This window comes from Tetrao urogallus (genome assembly GCF_951394365.1).
Source record: "Tetrao urogallus genome assembly, chromosome: 1".
NCBI classification, from domain to species: Eukaryota; Metazoa; Chordata; class Aves; order Galliformes; family Phasianidae; genus Tetrao; species Tetrao urogallus.
The window spans coordinates 73,786,149-73,807,959 of record NC_136813.1 but is presented as its reverse complement, the minus strand read 5'-3'; the positions used below and the strand labels follow the sequence as shown (position 1 = coordinate 73,807,959).

Below are 21,811 nucleotides of genomic sequence, written 5' to 3'. Positions count from 1 at the left end.
TCACATGACTGAAACATGTTAAGTTTTTAAGCCTTTTTCCACCTTCAGTTTCTTGTTAGCTCATAGTATTGCGATCAGTTCAGGTATTTGTTCCCTGCCTCCTATTTATTAGCACCTGACATAACTTACCAATAGTTGGTCATTAATACTGACAGCGTTACCCTGTGAATGACAGTGAAAAGGAATCCAGTGCTTGTGTGCTTCATTGGAAATCTGTTGCTAGGAGTGCATCTTTAGAAAACTCTGCTGTTGTGTGTCTTGTTTGATAATTGTTCTTTTGCTGTAAAAATTCTACATGCTTAACTGGGGTTTACAGAGACAAGTGGTTCTGAAAAGGTGGTATTTCATGTAGTCAACTCAATTATGCCAGGAGAAGAATATTTGCATGCGGAGTATAGCTGTGTATGAGATGTATACATGTAGTCTTTGGAAGAGCTGAAACATGCTTGATTTCATAACATTTAACATTTTTAATGCGTGGAACTTGACACGGTGCTTTTATGGAAAGGATCGGTTCTTTTTCCACTTCATTTGCTGTGTTTACTTGGATCATCAGGTAAAACTAAAATAGTGCTTAGAATTGTGCTAAAATGGTAATGTTCAGTAATATTCTAATATATAAACCAGGCAATTGAACTTGCACAGAATTGCTGATCTTCATTTGAAGTAGGTGCAAGTTCCTAAATATTAGTGAAAATTCTTTTTGGTACATTTCCCATGTAGTTTTTGATAAAATTATTTCAGAATTCTTTTTTCTTTTTTTACCATTATTTTTTTTTGTGTGTGTTTTCAGTAGTCGATTGCAGAACATATAAAATACTAAAAGAGAAAAAAAAAGGTTTATTTTTGAAGATTTCAATGAAAAAGTCAGTGCATCTATTCACAAACCACTTCTTCATCACTGCTTTACTAACAGTTGAAAGTGTAGAAGCTGTGTGAATGTTCTTGCTAGGCTCTTGTAGTTTGTCTTCTGACAGTGTCCACTAATCACAGAGTCACAGAATGGCCAGTTGGAAGGGACCTCAAGGATCATGAAGCTCCAACCCCCCACCACAGGCAGGGCCACCAACCTCCCCATTTAATACTAGACCAGGCTGCCCAGGGCCCCATCCAACCTGGCCTTGAACACCTCCAGGGACAGGGCATCCACAGCCTCTCTGGGCAGCCTGTTCCAGCACCTCACCACTCTCTCAGTAAAGAACTTCCCCCGACATCCAACCTGAATCTTCCCTCCTTCAACTTAAAACCATTTCCCCTTGTCCTGCCACGGGGAATTGTTCCACATGAAGAATAATAGTTATGAATTAACTATTCTGATACTGATTCATTAATATGAATCAGTGTCACTTTACTGTTTTAAGCCCTTACCTCATCTTGTATACAGAATGGTGCTTAGTCTATTAATAGTGGCTGAACTGTAGAGGCAAGCTTAGACTTGCTATGTAGATTTAGTATTAGAATGAGCATCTTTGACATTGAAAATTTGGTCAGAAAAAAGTTGGGGATGAAATGTGCTAGTTGGAAACTGTAGGCTTGAAGGTAGTGCAAAGTGTATTAGGTTGTTCTTGAAATGTGAAAAAATGTTAGCATTAGCACTGACAAGCCCACAGCAGGTTGGGAGTGCAAGGCTTTTTTGGGCTGGTTTTGGAATCAAAGCACCTGTTTCTTATGATTCTTCTGAGCATCTTACCATAATCAGTGTTATTAATGTAGTCTTGATATTAGCTTTTTAATATGAACTTTTGAAGAGACTTCCTTCCTGTGTTGGCAGTGATGTTTTGTGCTTTGGCCATACCTTTGTGCCTCTCAGCATGCAACAAGTGGGTAATGAAACCATTATTGCAGTGGAGATCTGACTGCCTTAATTGTCTCAGTTCTAAGTAACTTCTGAGTCAGTTCCAAGTGGACAGCTTGGTCAGCTTAAGACTGCAGTTGTTAGAACACATGCTTTATTTTTATTAATAAATAATGGTCTCTAATTTAAGTTTTAAAGATGTTTGTAGATGTTGTGAACTGTATGGCAGGTACTGTGATTGAGAAAAGATATACTTCTAGTTGATACAAGGAATGGGATGTACTCGAAGTCTGTGTTGACTGGAAATCTCTTTCTTCTCTTGGAAGAAGTTGTGATAGTATTCTGGTAGTTTTTCTAAAACGAAGTTCAGATTTCAGTTCCAGAAGAGTGTTGGATTTATGGCAGGGCAGTTAGTCATGCTGTTAGGTTGCCTGATCGTTTGACTTTTACATATAAAGTGTGTGCCTTGTCTGCTTCTATAAAAGTTCTTGACTCTTCACATACTGATCAAAAAAGAAGTGACCTTGTATGTGGTGCTGATTAGAGACAGTATTTAAGAACCTATAATGAGACACTTCCTGGCTTTGTGTGATTGGTGTGAGAAACCATGCTTGTTCATGAGATGTGTAAAATAGGTTGACAAGTGTCTTAGGAAAGTATGTTAGAGAAGTGTTCTCATACGGGAATTTACCACCTTCTTGAGGTACTGCGTGTTTAAAATGTACTGTTTAAAATGTAGATGCTTGTAAAGCAGTAGGTGAAAAAATGCATGCATGTGGAAAAAGGCTTTTTTTTTTTTTTTTTTTTTCTTTGGCCTTGAGATTCTTCTTTTCACATTTTTGGGAATAAAAAGTTTGTTTGCTTGTTGTTAAAGACCAGCATAGCTTGCTTGTGACTATGTATATAACTCAAAACCATGTAAATGGTCAATTGCTTTTTTGTTTACTTTCCTATGTGAATTGAACAGATGTTTACTTCATTCAGAAAAGTAACTACTATAGAACATGACTATAGTCAAACATATATACATTACTGTACGCATAATATGCTTCAGTATATGGGAAGAACTCATTTGTACCTTCTCTTAGGAAAACATGCTTATCAATTTGTTGGTGCTATGAATTATTCTCATGGTCATGAAAATTAGCCTGCTTTTTAAATTTGGGATTCGCAGGATGCAAAGCAAGAACATAATTAAATATTTTGTAACTTCAGTAAGTGGAATTGCTACAGTCTGGCATTCATGAATATCATAGAATCACAGAATGGCCTAGGTTGAAAAGGACCTCAGAGATCATCCAGTTTCAGCCCTCTGCTATGTGCAGGGTCACCAACCAGCAGAGCAGGCTGCCCAGAGCCACATCCAGCCTGGCCTTGAATGCCTCCAGGGATGGGGCATCCACAACCTCCTTGGGCAACCTGTTCCAGTGCGTCACCACCCTCTGTGTGAAAAACTTCCTTCTCATATCTAACCTAAACCTTCCCTGTCTCAGTTTAAAACCATTTCCCCTTGTCCTATCACTATCCAGCCACGAATATGAGTATGTCAGTTTAACTTCCAAATTTTTTGCTCTATCATCTTGGTCTGTTTTCTGTTAACTATTTCACTCTCTAGCAGTCTGTTTAAGTAAAAAACTGTAGTCCCAAATTCCTATAAAAATCTGTTTATAACTGTCTTGATTTTAAGTTGGTGACAAGCACTTATGAAAACTGCCAACTGTTTTTGAAGATGTCTTTGTAGTTTCTGATATATTTAATATAAATTAAGCTGGGGTTCAGGTGGAATGAGCTCTAAGAATATGCTTAATCAGAAATCATAGGAAACAACAAGCCTCTGAGTACTCTAAGTTGTTATTTTAATAGTTGCAGAAAGTTCTGTAATTTTTGATAGCAAAGGTGCTTCCTTACTTACAATACATAGTTTTCAGCTGTCCTCTTGGGTGCTGTAGACTAGACTTTCCTGCAGATACTTAACAAATGATAGCATTTTGTTTAAAGCTTTAGCAGTTTGTCCAAAAAATGAGTAGTAGAACATGCAACTCTGCTTTTTTCCCAAATAGGAGTGAGAGGTGGGGAAGCTAATCTCATTTTCAAGACATTTGAGACTGAAAAAAAAGTAGCATTGAATATCCAAGCAGTTGTCATACAAAGGCTGCTCTGAAAGTAATGCCTCCTATTTTATTGTGTTGGCCCATGATGTCAGAGGCAGATGGTGATAGGGCAGTAGAGGTTGAACCTTCCCACCAATATTCCATTACATTTTATTGCTGTATAACAGATGGCAGCAGAAGGGCAGTCTGATACAAATGGGATCTGACATGAAGTGCTTATGAAGTAAAGATGTGAAACTAAACTTGTCGGTGGGTGCCATTTTTTTGCACACAGATTTGCTGATGCTTGGTGAACACTTCTGGAGACCAGCCAGTGGATATGAGCACGGTAATGGGTGGGTGGTGTGTTTCAGCAGTGGCAACAGTGGGTCACCTCTGCTGATGCAGGTTTTTCTGTATGCGGGCTCTTTCTTGTTCATTGCTGGTGAGAATCCATAGCTCATGTAGTGGCTATTGAAAAATAGTGCTGAGGATATCCTCCATCACACAGTGGCACTGCGCTCTTTTATCTGGTATAGTTTCCTTGGAAATAAAAGGGACGCCTTACTTTCAGAGCAACATAGATACTTCATCCCATTACCATTCTTAGACTGCTTTTTTTTCCTCTGATAACTTTAAATAACAGTTTTTTTGTAAGAGGGTGTGTGATTTGTCTTTTTTTCTTTGCTTTTTTTTTAATATGAATGTGGTTATATTTTTGGAATTTTCTCACTTTTTGGGATGTCAAGAAGCTTAGGGCTTTATAGGTTTGCAGGCTTTGATTTCTAAATGTTCTAAATCCAGTTGTCTTTCCAGAAACATGGTCAGATCATAATCCGTCCTTCACTTTGATTTGAAAATGGTAGATATCAGTCTGCACTTCATTTTTTGTGTGGACCTTTAACATCTTATTTTAACAAATCTATCTCCGTAATGCTTTTTTCCTTTGTTTCCTTTTTTCTTCATTTGGGGTGTGTGCATGTGAGATGTGAGTAATCTTTTTTTTAAATCAGAAGTTGTTTACAATATTGTGAGGAAAGCATCTTCCATGTAAGTGTTGTGTGTGCATTCAGTTTGTTTTGCAAATTGAAATGCTATGAACAGTTATTAGTATGATGAATTAGTACAAGTTGAGTTCCTGCTTTTTCTGGTAGATATTCAATACACTCTCTGATACGCATTCCAATACTATTAAACAATATCTACTGCATACAGATTTCTATGGAGTTGATTATTTGTTGATATAAGCAATTCTTATAGAACTGTTAAGGGTGTATTAACAGTGTACTGAACTGATACTTAATAGTTCTATTAAGGATATGATTATTATCTCTGTACACTGAACTCTCCTGATAGATTTTTCCAGAAATAATTTTCTATGGCTTTTCTGTAGAAACAGTGCATCATGGTGATGTGAAAATTTTAGCTCTGCTGAATAAGCCATCTTTGTTTTCAGGAGCTCTGTTGCGTGCATTCAGTCAATAAGCAGGAAATTCAAAGAGCAACTGACCAGGATTTCTTGAGTTTTGTTTGACAGTAAGGAGACAGTATCTTCAGAATTCAGTGCCCCTTTTTAAATGGTCACATAAACCTCCATTTTAATAGCACTAAGTGTTTTCTAATTCTCTCAGAGTGCTGGAAAGAGCAAAGCTCAATGTTTGAACCTTGTGGTAGTAAGGAAGAAATTCCATTTTATTCTGGTATCTGAGATGATGAGTCATGTTGCAGTACTACTATTGTACACTAAAGCTCTCACAACCGGTGGAGGTGTTTCTAGAGCTCCACAGAACAGTAAATGAAAAAAGTATGGATGCCCCCAGGAGGGATCCCACAGAGTTCAGTTTAAGTTCTTATTTTTGTGTCTGTCTGTGTGCATTTTGAGTGTTAGGTGTGTTGCTGGTGTGTATGGGAGCTCTGCTTTCTATTGCCAGTCTGCACAGAGTAGCGGTGCTGGCTATCAAGATACGTTGGATGCATACATGTTGTAATCATATTGAAAATTTGATTTGAAATGGCGGAAAGAACAATTCTCAAAATAAACTTGTTGACTGTAGGCCTTCTCAGACTAAGTACATTTGATTAATGAATGGATTCATGTGAAAGTGTTCAAATTCTTGCACCACTCATTACTACATGAAAATGACAGGGTTATCACATACAACTTGGCAAGTAATGATATGGCAGCTGTTAGAGGAGGAAATGCCATTACATGGCTCTTGAATTAAGTTGTGTGCATTAAAGTGTGGTAGATAAATAGAATACAACTTTTATCTCCTTCTATGGAGCATATCTTACTTGGATACCAATGTTAGTAACACTGTGGGATACGGTCACTAGATTAATTATATGCTAATTTGATATCATCCTGTGCTTTTGTGTTCTAAAATCTGTTAAGGTTGCGCTAATTAACTGATTTTAAGTTCTCATCAAGCACAGGTCAACCTTCCTAAATAACTATAGAGTTCTCTAAGGTATTTATATTGTTTAGCTTGTTAAGAAATAAAATATAAACTAATGCACGTTTTTAATGCATCGTCTTGGAATCTTTGAGCATATATTCTTTATTGATGCCTTTGTTTGCTTAACAGTGAACTGTTAGTAGGACCTAATAAAATTGTATTAATGAGTAACTATAGCTGAAGTAAATCTAAGTTAACTAACAATTTATTTTTGTATATAGTGCAGAGTATTTTTTCTTTTATTTTAAATGGAAATAAGCTGTGAATTGTTTTTGTTTTTAAAGTAGATGGTATTACATTTTCTTGCTTGATTTTGTTTGTAGAGCCAGAATGAAGACTGGGGAGGTTTGTCTGAGGATATCTTATGATTAAGAGCAATCTAAGACATTAGCCCTTTTGACCCCCATCTAGACGATTGGTAACTACAAAGTTTACCATTTTGGTGGCATGGATTAAATGGGTGCTATGCAAAGACTGTTGCACGTGTAATTAAATCCTTGCAAGGGTAAACAAAAATGGGTGATGGGCTTAACCTTCTGCAACACTTGCATGATGGTCTTTGAAGAGTGCTTTGAGTGTTCCCTGTTTATTTTCCTTTTTTGTACTAACTGCATCAACTCGAAGCGTCTGACTTCTACTAGCTTTCTTTTGGTGTTGATAATTAATGGGATAATGCAAGTTAGTGAAATGGATACCAAAACTAATAACTAAACTGAGTTTGGCTTTATTTACTTACAATCAACCCATGCAAAAGTGTCTTTACTGGAAAATGAGCTGTTTACATCTGCTGTGCAAAGAAAGTAGGCCCTAAAAAGACTGGGTGCTGCTGCAGTTGACTATATATCAAGTGCCGGATGCTGCATGACAAAACAAAGCTTATTTGCATATATAGTGCATTGCAACATATTTTTGTCCAAAGCAAAAGTGGAATACATTGTGGCAGTCCTACTAATAAAGGTAAGATTTTATCTTAAATAAGGCAAGTTTCAAACACATGAAGATGATTTGCTGGAGGAAAACTTAATTAGTTTGCTGCTTCTTTGATACCATGATGTACAAGTAGTTCAGTAAACAAATTGGTTTTTGTAATGTGGAACAAGGAATAGATACAATTTCATGTGCAGCTTTATAGATACCAGGATTTAGTTAACAGACTAGAGAAAATTACTGTGATTGACAAATATTTTTGTAACATGTTCAAAATCAAATTTACTGTGGTATGGATAACTTTGTCATTTAAAAGTTACTTAGTATATACTGTAGTTAATCAATGCTGGGGAATGGGGAGTAACTAATATGATAGCATATGATAGCATATTATACCTGTGGAATTAGGGCAGCCAGCAAGAGTCCCTTGTTCAAAAACAGAATTACTTACATGTATCTGGACATAATCTAGAACTAGCAGAAAGTCTAAATGATAAAAATAGATTTCTTCCCACATCTTTCTCTGTACAATTATTGTTTTCCCTCTCCTTCATGGTAACAAGTTTATACATAAGGGGTGATTTTCATGGTGAGGTTAGTATTGATTGTGCAAATGTAAAAAATTGTGACTGGGACTTCAAAGAGCTATAGGTAAGTTGGTTTAGACCTATGCTAAGCATAGAGCTTTTACTTAAGAGTGCTAATTTATTTTGTTGACTTAGACTGCCACAAAGACTAATTCTGGAACATGCAAGCTCAAGCTTATAGAATGCTGGGAGACTTGAGTTTTATCTACAGAATATGTCCTGGATGGATTCTGTATACGGGCATGGTTTTAGCTGTTCAGGTGTGCTTTGTCCCTACTGATTTAAACAGTGTTCTTAGCAGTTTCTCGTGGAATGCTTCTTCCTGGCCTATACTTTTTCCTGAAAGAAGCAAAGCAGTAATCACTGTGTACTGAGCACGATTTCTACTTGTAATGACTCTACAGTTGGGCAAATGGGAGTGGTGTCTGCTGTGTTGAGTGGAGAAGTGAGCTGGTAGATGAATGCATATAATGAGAGGAATAGTTTGCGTGCTGGAAGTTACTGCTGCTTGTGTATTCAGTTGAGAGTGTTCAGCAGCAAAGAAAAATACCCTGAGATAAAGAAGGTCGGCTGTGGGCAAGAGGAGCCTTTGGTTCATAAAGCTTCTGTGCACGGATTATCCTGATACTTAATTAAGAGGTTATACAGGTTCAGTTTACTTAATCTGTATTACTCTGTCCAGCATAAACACACACTAAAAGAGTAGAACTCAGGTTTTTGAGGGTTATTTCAGAAAGGTTTCCTAGTGTTCTGAATTCTGCCCATGCTAAGTTATTGCAAGTGTGATAAGACATTCAGAAATAGTCTATACTGTACAGAGTTTGGCTAAATTTTACCATTTTGTAACAATGGTCTGTGTATCTGTGTTGTAAAAGGCCGGTGTTCCCCAGATGTTTTGTCTTGACTCCTGTCTGCTGTGCACCCTGAAGTCAGTGTAGTTAAGTTCTAATTTACTTTTACTGCAACCCTGTTATTGGCTGGAGTCACGGGAGTGCATTAAGGAGCTTCAGCAGCAGTGGGTGGACTTGGAGTTTTCAGTTGTTCTATCTCTTCCTATTTATTATATGCCCAATAAACTATTATTATGGCCATACTATAACTGGATTTCAGATCAAGCTGATTCTACTGAAATTGTTCATTTATGAAAACACAGCAGCTTTTGTTTTCCTTGTTAACAAATTAGCCCTGCAAACGTTTGTTCGAAGAACTGTAAGAGAAGAAAGTGTTGCAGGAACAATAAGGAGTGGAACTGCTTAAGTGCTGTTAGCAAGGAATCTGGGTGATATGGGATGTGACATGTATCTTATGATAATGTATTCTGGTCATCCCTTCAGAAATTCAGCCCAGCAGTTTAAGAAATGCTTTCCTTAAGCAAAGGGGAATAAGTAATGTAAGCCTCTAGCTGCAGTGCAGGACTGGAAGAAAATGGAAGAAAACACTAGTGAATCCTAGTGTGTGAAGTGTGGCAACCTGCCAAACACGCATACACTGGTAGAGGAAAACTCAGTGACTTGTTAGAGCTTTGGCTTCAATACAGAGTATTCAGCAGCAGTGTTTGCTTAAAACATTTGTGTGCCTGTGTTGGGGTAGCGGAGCTTCCAGTGGATGTCAAGAATAGTCCTTCCTTAAAGATTAAACTGTTAATTCTTTGTAGCTCGCTTTGTAGCAGCCGGTTGGCAGAGATAATGCACTGCCTCCCAGAGCGATTATCACCTCTGATCCAGCAGATCAGAAATAGCAGGTAAGGAGCGGGAGGCAGCCAGCCTTATCCAGTTACAGTTCATGAAGTTTCCGTGGGTATTTTTACTCCTGCTTTTGAGAGGGAGGCAGACAGGTCACTGCTGATCTGCTGTTATATCCTCTGTCTGCTGAGGTAATGTTTTGGATGCAAATAGTATGCATATGATAGAATGTTTTTCTGAGAAGGACTTGCATGATTACAGCTGCTTCAAACAGTGTTGTAATGATTAATTTGTGTCAGTCGTGAGTGTTTTTTGTTTAGGTCCTCTGTGTATGGGAAATTGCAGGCAAGATTTTGACTTGGAGTTGGCACTGATGTAGGACTGTACTTCGTTTTTGAACAGTATCATAGCTAATAGTTGAACACTTGCAAGATTTCATGGTTTTTTTTAAGCTCTCTGTGGAAACACATTACTCACAAAGGAAGCAGACCTTTCCCAATAACTATGTGACTGCAGCTTCTGAATACTTAACTAAGCAAAGGTTGGGATACAGATGCTCGACTATTTTGAAATCCTTGAAACTTCAAGTGAACAATAGCAATTTTCTAAAGCAAGTTCTCATTAGAAATATTTCTTAATAAAGACTCACAAATAGAGTGTAAAAGAAATTGGTAAACAAGTGCTTGGTAGTATTAATCTTTTCCTACTGTAAGAGCTTTGTGTTTTTAAACAACAAATAATTCAGAATAATTCCCAAACTGTAATGCATTCCATGATGCAGTTTTGTCTGTTGTTCTTATTTTAGATGCTAGGAAGGGGGGGGGGGGGGGAAACACCAAAACAACAAATTACCAAGTCTTTATCAAAAGATAAATGCTATATTGTTTTGCCTGTGTGTTAGCATGGCTTACCTTACTGGATTTGTGCTGTTTTTGATTGCAAAAAGCTGAAAGTAAAACTTATGCAAACTTTACCTGACGAAGGAAGCATGCCAAGTATTCATGAAGTATTCACTGCCTGTTCACACAGTAAACTGTCAGCAGTGCAAAACACTGAGCTTGAGGAAGCTTGGTTTTAAGCATAAATTGTTTCTTCTTTCTTTATTGCTTAAAGGAAAGAGTGTTTTCTTGTCCACTACAGACATAAAATAACTTAAATTGTGGCTGGAAAATAAATTTGAATAGAAATTAGAAAAATTTCAGTGATTATAATAATGAAACATTGGAGTAGAGTGCCTGGAGGACATTAAAAAGTTTCCATCGCTGAATGCCTTTAACAGATTAAATACCTCTACATAATGTTACAGGTATGCTGTTTGGAGGGTGGATTAAGTGAAATCCCTTCTAATTTTATTATGACTAATATTTTTAATTACACTTAGTCCTGACAAAATTGGTTGAGAAGAATGTCAGTAGAGTTGGGCTAGCTAGATAGTGCTGTGACTCAAATACTACAATTTTTCTAATTTAAACGTCTCTGAGAACTTGGGCTGAAAATTTCAGAGTTCTGACTAACTCTTAAAGCGGCTTGCAAATGCAAATACCTTTTAGAAAAGGACAATAATTACAATCTCAAAACTGTGTTTAAGTCAAATAAGCAGTGTACATTCAAATTTTTAAAATAAGTGATGAATGTCTTAGAGGTAGTATTTTGTGGTAGTTTGACATTGTATAGAGTTGTAAGAACCTCTTCTGCAGCTGCTAGGTAGACTTAGAAAGTCATTAGAACAGATTGCTACCTGAGTCTAAGGACATTCTTCAGAGGTTCAGGTGTAGCCTGAGGTCTGTGCAGTCCCACACAAGGAAGGCAATGTAACCTAGATGCTGGTTGCAGAAGTTGGCACTTGTCCTTTGCTCCCCACAAGTGCATTTTCCAGTATTCAGACACTCACTTCTTTGGAGGCTGAATGGCAGGGAATGATGTAGTAAATTCAATAGATCATGGCTGTGTAGCATGTGGGAATTTCCTCCTAGTATCTAATCTTAATCTCCCATCTTTTTGTTTAAAGCCATCACCCTTTGTCCTATTACTACATTCCCTGATGGAGTCCCTCTCCAGATTTCCTGTATGTCCCCTGCAGGTACTGGAAGGATGCAGTGAGGCCTCCCCAGAGCCTTCCTTTCTCCAGGCTGAGCAACCCCAGCTTCCACAGCCTTTCCTACTCCAGCCCTTTGTCTTTGTGTCCTCCTCTGGACCTGCTCCAACAGCTCCACATCCTTCCTGTGCTGGGGAGCCCTGATGCTGGATGCAGTACTCATGATGGGGCCTCATGAGGGCAGAGTAGATAGTAACAATCCCGTCTTTTGATGCAGCCCAGGATGCAGTTGGCTTTCTGGGCAAGTGCACAGTGCTGGCTGTGTCAAGCTTTTCTCTGACTAGAAATAGTTGGTCAATATTATTTTTCCTTTTTGTGTTTATCAGGCTGCCACAGCACCAGCCTGCCTCTGTAGTAATGTCCTAGGATGTCCTCAGTGGGATACAGAGGCCTCACTAAAACTGCAGTGTTTTCTGTTTCACAGTTTTGCTGTTATCGTTTCGTTTCTCAGTTACAGTTGTCTTCCATTTCATCTTTTAGATTTACCTCTATAATGTCAGTTTATTGCTAGACTAGTTGCAGGTGGTGTTCACGTGTTCCATAGGCTAAAAAGCTGGCAGGATTGAAATGGCCATTTTCTTCCTGTTGTTATCTAACAATCTATCTTGCCTTATCAGTAGACAATAAATTTCTATCAAGATGGGACACTAATCCTCCAAGAGTAATTTGAGTCAGTCATCTATTTTGTGTTCTGGGGTTTTCACATCAAAGAGATTTCATTCTTTAAGCTATAAACAATTGAAAATAGGAGAACACCTGGGGGGTGCATGAAGGGGGATGGAATAGTCAAGATAAACTTGTGCAGTAGTTTGAAAAGTACTGAAACTGAAAAGTAACCAAGTGAATAAACAAAAAGGAAAGGAACACTTCCACGTCTTTGTTGTTGTGAGTGTAGAACTGATTGCAGGTAAAATCTGAAAACACAAAACTGTCACAGTTTGGAGTTTTAGATTGCTACAGTATGCCTGGATTTCATTTGTCTTCATGAAGCTGTGTCATGCTAACAGCGTGAGGAAAGCAGAAGTTCTCCAAAATAATCTTTAGGAATGTTTTATCTGTGGAGACTTCATCAGTTCTGATGTTAGTCCAGTGGCTCAAAGCTCCTACACACTGGGGCTAGTACTATGTACTGTCAGTTTGAAGTTTTCTTTTTCAGTTAAAAATATGCCTAAATTCTCCTGCATTTTGATTTTTACTGTAAACTGTCACTTCTCTTTAGTAAGAGGTTTTGAGAGTGGAAATTCCATTTGTAATTCACTGCTGTACACAGAGTTCTACTTCACATCACAGGAGACTTCATGTAATTTGTTTGCAGCTGTCATTTGAGAACTGCTGGATTTGTAGATGGCTTGTTTATAATGATTTTAAATAGCTAATATGAAATAATGTTCAGATTACTGCTACTGAAAAAGCAGTATAAATGCTGTGAACCTTCTACTATATTTTGGGGGGGAGATTTCTAATTGGAGGTAACTTCAAGACATTTGAGCTCGTATGTTTTGTGGATCAACTGAGATGACAGTACTGCTTTGAAATGTACGAGACAGAAGAAATAGCTTGAGAAGTCATGGGAACTTTCTCTTTTTTTTTTTTTTTTTTTTTTTTTTTTTCTTCTGAGACTCCTTTTATTTTCAGGGTGTGGTGCTAAATTAGTTTGAAGCTTTTAATTGATACAGAATGAAAGATGGTAGCTCATACTCAGAGAGGTTTTTCCTCACGGAAGATGCTTAATTGCATACCCAGAATATATTCTTCTCAATAGCTGCTGATCGCATAAAGGCTATCTTCAGAGCACTGACTTATGTATGAAAAATGTTGAGTATTGTGTGATTGGTAACTCATTTTTCAACAAATTGTGTACTAAGTTTCATGCTGATAAAATGAGAGTTGGGGTATTAAGTTCAGTGGCATAATTAAAAAGCAAAGAACTTTGCCTGTTGTGATAGGTGTCTCAGATTGCTCCCGTTTTTTAAACAGGCAATCTTGAAATGAACAGTAGCTTTTATATCAAGTAGTCCACCTTGCTGCGTTGTGCAGTGCTCCTCACAATTGCATTCTGGAGGTCTGTTAGCAGTTCTGTGTCTGTGTGAGAGTGAATATGGTAGGTGATGTCAAGAGCTCCTCCCTCTGCTAGCAGCCAACAGTTGGTATCTGCCAAAGGGGCTAGAATGTAGCAGATGCATAGGGTAAGCCATCTCTGGAACTCAGCTTTAAACAATTTTTGGTTGAGAAGAATCATTAGACTTTTGTAATACAGTAATTACAATGTGAAGTTCTGTATGTTGATGCTGCCATCATGCAATTACGGGGGAGGAGGGGATAAAGCCATTATTTTCCCACTTAGGCTTGTCAAAAATACAGTATTTTATTTTTGTATAAAATGTCCTTTCATGTCAGGAATACAGGAGAGAATCTTTTTTTCCTTGCATATTTGTCTACCTTTCTGTTATGTGTAAGAATATGTGCATTTCTTTTGTAGCCACGTCATGAATACTTTAATGTCCCAGTGTACTAAATGGCTTCATTCATCATGCATGCAGAATTTCAGAGGAGATAGACCTGTGCCTTACTCATGACAGAACATTATCATCAGCTTGGTGAATCCAGTCATCTTACATCTAATAGAATACCACAACCATTCTCTGCTGTTGTACTTTCCTTTTCCCCTTCTGTTTTACAGTGTTGTCTCTTCACATGTCTCATTTCAACAAAACTTGTGCTTGTCGGCATATGGTTTAACTTTTTTTATTGTGTGTAAGCTTGAATTCTTATGCTTAAAAGTTCTGTAGAATTGTATGAACTAAACATCTATATACTGCAACACCTGTACTGTAACACTACTTGACCTGTGTTCATAGAATCATGTAATATCCTTTTAAGTGAGTTTTGGTGGTATTTAAATGTACCATTAAAACTGGAAGATATTTACAGAAAAATTAGTGAAGGAGTAGTAGTACGTGAAACTGATACGTATGTATACACAAGTATTAAACATTGCACATAATTCTACATAGACCTTACATCTTGAGTAAGGTGCTTGTAGCAGTATCCTTTTCTGAAGCTGGTACAATAGTGTGCCTTAGCCTCCAAGAGAGGGAAGATGGAATTGTTAGGACAATAAAAATGTCTTGTGTAAATGTGGAAATTACATTTGTATTTTAGTGTTCAAAACAATGATGTCAGTAAGCAGTTCCTGTTACTGAGGGAGACCTTACAGGTGGTTGGGATGGGAAGGATTTTTAGTACTTGAAATATGTCTCCTTCAGTTGATATTTGCAGTTTTAAATGTGGAGTACAGTATGTGTTAGCAAACTGCCACATGTGTAAATACGATGAACTTACAGTTAAAAACAGTGATCAGAATAGGGAGAGCATATATTGCACCCTCTGTTTGGCTAGCGGAAGAGAATATTTTGTGACCTAAAACTAGTACTATTTCTGAAAATTCCTGAAAGGTAATTAGCAAAGAGTTGGCTACTGAGGTTGACTGTAAGTAGCTAGCTCTGCGTCCTATATGTGGTAATGCACTACATTTCAAATGTTAAACTGACATAAAGATGAGTTATTTAGGGGATGGACAAAAGCTTGGGTTAGACATGCAGCATTCTGAAGTCGTGGAAGACAAGATCATAGGAGTGGTTTTCCATTTCCAAGTTTGCCTTTTTTTTTTTCCTAAGACATTAACAATGTGTCTAAATGTCTGGTTAATGCTGCTTTAGCCTGCATTATTTCATGCCTGTTGGCTTAAAATGCTATGCATTGAGCTGTAATGAGATGCTGTTTTTCTTGTTACCTGTATACAGCTGCTTGCTTCTAAATGACTAGGTAATGAATTAGCTTTCCTGGCATGTTTGAAATAAAAGTATTGCATGCACTTTTGTCTCATGTGAATGGCTTTTTTCCTCATCTGTGTTGTGATATATTTCATATTTGCATCGTTTGCCTTGGGTGGTTCTGAACTGCAGGTAGGGTATAATACTGCAGAATGTATTCTGTAACAATTGCATAAAATGTTTGACACTTGCTAAGACAAGTAACACAGACAAAAAATAATACAATCTATTTCATTTGTTTCTTAAAAGTCATAATTAATGAAATTATTCTAGCTAAACACACTAGCTTTTAGATGTTACATTGAGATAATATTGTCAGTGTGCACATAAGGGCATGTCTGCCTCAAGGCTAAGGCTGTAGTACTAAAACAGTAACATCTTACTGAGTTTTACCAGTGAGGAGTACGTGTGGGCAAGTAGCCAATGTCCTTGAAATACATTGCTTTACATTCATTGTCAACTGAAGACCTTGATTTATTTGAAGATACTTGATTTAAGTATATGCCTGGTGAAAATTACCTGCAACTTCCACCAGGCAACAGGGATGATAATGCTGAACTGCTTTAAAGACTGTAGCAGTGTTGTACAGTATTTCTTTGGAGTTACTGGGCAACTTTTTTGGTGTAATTTAATAAATGCACTGCATCACCACTGGCTAGTGGTCAACTTTCACTCTTGTTTAATCAGTTTAAAACTTGGAAACAATGCTTTATTACGAATGCTTTCGAGAACTGAAATCCTTGAAATTAAATTTTGTGGGTTTTTTTTTCCCTTTTATATTCTCTTGCTATAATTGGTTAAAAGTCTAGAGTTGTTTTTTTTGTTTTGTTTTGTTTTTTTTGTTTTTTTTTTTTTTTTTGGAGCAAAATTCTTGAAGTTATTGGAAAGGGGAGAAGCATATCCTTTAAAATGAATGCAAAAAAAGTAAGAGAGCCTTCCTTTCAAGCAGTGTCTCCTTCAGGGAGATTTCTTTTAAAATGCACAAGTAAATCTTAAAGCCTGCCATACTGTCTGTCTTCATCAAGGTCACTGTGTTCTAAGCGTATTTAAATATTGCATCAGTGAGAAAACCCTACATCCTTAATATCCTGAATACTTTGTGACCAGATTTAAGTTGCTTTTTTTTTTTTTTCTTAGAGTTTATTTGGAAGCCACCTCCAAGTGCTCAGCAGCAGCCTTTTCCAAGCACTGACTTATTTGCAAGTGAATTTGCTTTAACATAGTATCGCTTTTCCTTCAATGTTCAATAGTCTTACACATTAATTGAATTTAATGAGAGTTGTGTATGTGATCATATTGTGCTACGTAGTCAAAATTGGTAGAGACTAAGTTCTGATGTTTACAAGATCGAAGGCTTTTAATTATGTATTTTACTGACAAATTATTGTTAAAAATATTTAGGAAAGAATTGAAATATAATTTGTTTGCTGCTTTAACTGCTATCTGCCTTCTTCCTGCTTCATGATATGTCTTGTTTTAGGATGCTAAAGTAAGTTTATTCATACTCTGGATGTTAAAGCTACTTACGTTTCCATAAAGACACAGTATCCCTTTTTATATACTATCATATTGTTAATAATTGTTGAAATGTGCTATCTAAGATATCAAAGTACTTTTTTTCCCAAGATGCTGTAGGTTTAATGAATGCAGAACTGATGATAACTCTTTGGAATTGTGTATGAAACTTGCTCTGACTATAAACAAAGCTTTCTAAGACTAGAACTAACCTAAAATTTTGTATTCTGCCTGGTGTGGAAGAATTCAATTTCAATCTTGCCAATTTGTCTGTCCTGGTCAGTTTATTGGCACTAGCTGTACCAAGGTACCTTGACTTGGTTTTATGTAAATGAAGCTTGGGACCAGCACAAAAAAGTCTTTGCTCTTCATAAAGAGCTTGAGGGATACTGTATCTAAGTAGCATCGGTCATTTCATTCATCTGTTTATTCATTTCTTCCCTAGCAGAGACCCATGATACAATTTACCACAAACATAACTGACAAACTCCATTGCAAGATGCTTCGCCATCCTTCCCCCAGTTCATATCTCTATTATTGGGTTGTGATTTGATCCCTGCTGGTGCATCTCAATTGCTTCTTTTTATTACGCTTCAGGGCAATAAAATCTGCCAGCTATTCCTGTGAACCATGACAATCTAATTAGCAGCACTTTGAAAAGTGCAGCTAATGCCATGTTTGCAAACCACAGTGCTTTTATACTTCCATGTCTTTCAACTTCTCTTTGTTAATTAAGCATCTTTCGTACTAACTCTCATGTACGGTACTGTTCAGTAGATGTGCAGGATCCATTCACCACTGTCTCACATTTTCCCTCCATAGGAAGCAGAGACCCCACGTAGTGTACTTGAAGAAATTGGATTGACATAAGTCTTCACTTCAGCTGATGACATCTCAGTGTTTCATACTGTAAATGTTCACTGCCTTCATTGTAATGTTTAGCTAATGGTGTAAGATGCTGTTTGTCAGTATTACTGTTTTGCTAAGCTGCTTCATTCAGGCCTACAAGGGAAATACTCCTTTGAAAAGGGAACGAGAAATTAAAGGCCAAAAATCATAAATGAAAGGGAATTTGATTTAAATTGACTCAGTGTCTCTTCTCACTGCATTTATAGAAAAAAAAAATGCATTTAATTTCAGTAAGTGTACTGTTTTTATAAGCAAATGACTTCAGGAGATAAATGTATCGTTGACATAACATATCTAAATGAAAAGAATACATGGACACCTTCAAGTATGAAATGTTGTAGAAATTGTGTTTATGCAACCAAAGACTTTTTGTTCATCTGCATTTTTAGTAAATAGTTGCCATAATTCTGCTTTTATTCAGTTAACGCATTAAATTGGAAATAACTGTTTACTTCTGAATTTGCCATTATACCAAAGAATCCTGTTAGGATCTGCATATCCAACTGGTTAAAACTGTTAAGGTGGCATTGCTTTTTGCAAGACAACTGCAAACTGATCATTTACTGGCAGTGAAAGTGTATTTACATGTAATTATCTTGATGAAAACTGTGCAAGTTACTATATTAAAAAGGGAATGCATGTAGTTTAAAAAAAAAAAGAAAAAAGAAAAAATATCAAAATGGGGAAACTATTTTTAAACCAGTACTGGCTTGCTCTGAACATAGGCACACAAAAAAAAGGGAAGTAGCCTTTTTGACTGTATAGAGAGGTACGTAATGAAAATGGGATACTTTTGAACATGGGAGCTTTACAAAAGGGAGTTTTTATGATTTTCTTTTGAATTCTACAAATTAATTTGTATTTATTCGTGTTTTGTAGTTACGCTTTAATGGGTGTCTGAGCACCTTTAAGAAAAAGCATCAGCTTAATTTTGACTACTTTTTCTCGACTTACTCCTTTCCCATGTGGCACATCCCGTAAATACTGTGCAGTAGAACCAACTAATTTGCAGTGAGAATTTTGTACACTACGTTCACTGCAAATTGGGGGAAGTGAAATGAAGTAACAGTTCAACATTTTGTGCAGACTCTCAGAAGTTGTATGCTAGAACTGTTTCACTTGAAGAAGTTCATTTGATGTGTGCTTTTGAGTTCTGGGAAGGCAGTGGCACACTTTGGAGTAGCAGTGCTACTGTGCGCGTGTGTGGTCCCTGAGAATGTTCAGCTTTCTTTCTTTCTCCTCCCATCCCAGGAACTTCGTTTAGAATTCAGATAAGTAGCACCATGTACGTTTTCACAAAACTTAGCTTTGGCATTGGTGTTGGAAGCAGTCGTGTGGTGCTAGCACAAGCAGTTTCACAGCCAGCTGTGGCTCAATCTGATCTAGACTAAATGTAACCCACCAGCAAAAGGCTGGCACTGACACTCATTCCCTGATCCAGATCCAGGTAGCGGTGCTGGTGGCAGCAAAGGGGCTGACCAGTGCAGAGGGGGGCCGGGTCTGGGGCTGCAGCTTCAGTAGCTGTGCCTGAGTGGAGCCTAAGAACCTGCAGCATGCAGACTTGTCCGTTTAAGCCATTTCTGGGATTTAAATATACCAGATTACTCGAGACCATGTTTAAGGGAAGGCACACAAAAGCAGTCGTTAGCATTTTCCCGGTGCACAAGGGCACGGATAGGATGAGGTTCAAGTGGTGCTAGAATGACCCTTGGTGTGAGACTGAAGTTGTGAAATTACCTTAAGTCAAACCTGAAGCGATTTCCTATGTATTAAACATTTTTGAAGTTTACACTGTCACTTGTATGTGCTTGGCTGGGTTAAGCTTTGTTGTGATTGTGACAAATAAACTGTTTGACCTTTGTCGTACTGTCCCATTGGTTTAGTTGTAATAAATGTCCATTTTTACACCGTTGCTTTGTGCTTATATGTAATTAGTTCTGATTTTCTGCAGGGGGGGGGAAAAAAGCTACTCATTGCTAGTTTAAAAAAGGGGGAATTTTATTACAGTGCTTAACTTGCTCTTGAGCACTTTATTAAAAAATGTGCGAGAATACTGTGTCCAAGATTAGTTATTTACATCCATTTAAATTCTACAGAAAGCAATAAATTAGCGAGTTCTTTGGATGGCTTATCACATTAAACATGGAATTTATTAGAAAGGATGGTAAAATGATGTGGTTGTCCCATTTCATTTGAAATTAAACCACATACTGATTGAGAGGGTTCTAGATGATGATGATACAGTCTCGCTAGTCAGCTCCTCGAATGGAATTATGAACATGGCTGTGCAGCATTCACAGTCTTACAATCCTCATTTCAGCCCCAAATTTCTCTTGGCTAATCTGCTTTCCAGCTTTCTAGAACTGAACTCCTTGATGTTACCAGCAAAAGCATGGGGAAATCTTAGTACCTTAGGTCATTCCTTCAGTCAAATGTGAAAGTAAAATTTAGTTTCTTGAATTTCCTGTCTTACCAAGAGACAAACGAAAAGAGAAGCGAAAAGCATCTGTTAGAATTTCTAGATTGTTTAGGCTTAGATTGTTTGCTTGAGTGTCTTCAGTGTAATCATGGAATCTTTGTTGAAGATTCCTTTCCTAACTCTCTGCTGTTCCCTTTGAGTCAACAGCGTAATGATGGTCATGGTGTGGCTGCCTTTGTCAATTAATGCGTTCATGGGCTGTGCCTGTACAGATTCCCTTCCAATCAGTCTCACAGTTTTCTGAACTGTAGTTTGTCAGTTACCTTTTATTTATTTCTTTACGTGTCAGTGACAGATGCTGCACTCAGCTGATGCATCAGAGCTGAATAAAAGGATGGATGGAATAATAGGGAGTTATTTTAATTACAGCAAGCTTACAGTGAAAGCAGAATCAGTGGCACTCTTTGTAAGTGTAATTTGTTTTCATATATCATTTAATTTTTTGACTAGCATAGACTTCCACATTTTGCAAAAGGTGCTGATTCAGGGCAGGAAGTAAGAGCATCTCTGAGCAGGCTCTTGCATTTCTTCTGAAAGCCATTATTTGTGCATCCCAAGAATGCTGCAACTGGTACAGGTAAATAAATACACTGAATGTGGTAATGCGCAGCTGAATCTGAGAAAGACATCCTGCTGAAGGATGTAATGCTGAAGAAGTTACTTAGAATACGTTTCAGACTGTCTGTTTCCATCAGCAAGGGAAAGACCTTCATCTGTGCTTGTTGCCTCTTCATGAAAGTGGATGCCTTGCATCTAGCATGTGAGTGTGGGCAAGTCCTCCTGACACCCGTGTGATAATGGCTACTCAGCTAGCATGGCAACCATGCTGGGAAGGGAAAAGACTTCAAAGCAGTCACCAGCACAAACCTAAAGGCATGCTGCCTTCCCAGGTGCCTTTGTCTCTCCTGTTGCAGGACACCTGCTGTCTTATTGTCTGGAAACATTTTGGGTAAGCACCTGGAGTTGGACGATTTTTATGAAGTAGCTGGACTTCAACATTCAAGTTCCTGCTCAGATACCTTACTCCTCTCCACAGGAGAATGGTCAGAGCAGTGCCTGTTACTGATCCTGACCTCCCAGATGGCTGGACCTGGCAGGGGAGCCCCACTGCTGCTCTAACCCCCTTCATGCAGCTCTTGTATAAATAATGCTTTCATCATCAATCCAAAGCACTTTAGTGATATTTACAAACTTCATAATAAAGTTTGAAAGCAGCTGCTTTAAGCAGTCATTCAAAAGATAAAAGCACACATAAAGCTGGACCACCATTAATTCACTTTACGTAGTCCTTCTATGTCGATTAGACAGAATAGCACAAAGTGAGAACAAGCTATTCCTTGCAAATCTAAATCCATCCTAAGTTGTTCTGGGCTTTTCTCCTTTGGAGAAAGAAGCTTAACATTTAGGAATTTTAGTTGCCTTGTCTCTTCAGAGTAAATA

At 37.6% G+C, this 21,811-nt stretch overlaps 1 protein-coding gene across 3 annotated transcripts in view; it reads left to right on the top strand.

Moving 5' to 3' along the window:
• The window catches only part of AP1S2 (adaptor related protein complex 1 subunit sigma 2), a gene marked incomplete at both ends in the record, with an annotated part of 30,235 nt that extends 12,382 nt beyond the window's left edge, over window positions 1-17,853 (top strand). The window contains 2 exons of one of the 3 annotated variants that reach the window (XM_079549048.1): window positions 16,949-16,957; window positions 17,806-17,853. In XM_079549048.1, the coding sequence (XP_079405174.1) occupies window positions 16,949-16,957; window positions 17,806-17,853 (57 nt within the window). Of the gene's footprint in view, window positions 1-14,114; window positions 14,151-16,948; window positions 16,958-17,805 lie in introns of those variants that run through there. The other 2 variants (XM_079549049.1, XM_079549050.1) reach the window with 2 other exon arrangements.
• Between the last annotated feature and the right edge of the window lie 3,958 nt (window positions 17,854-21,811).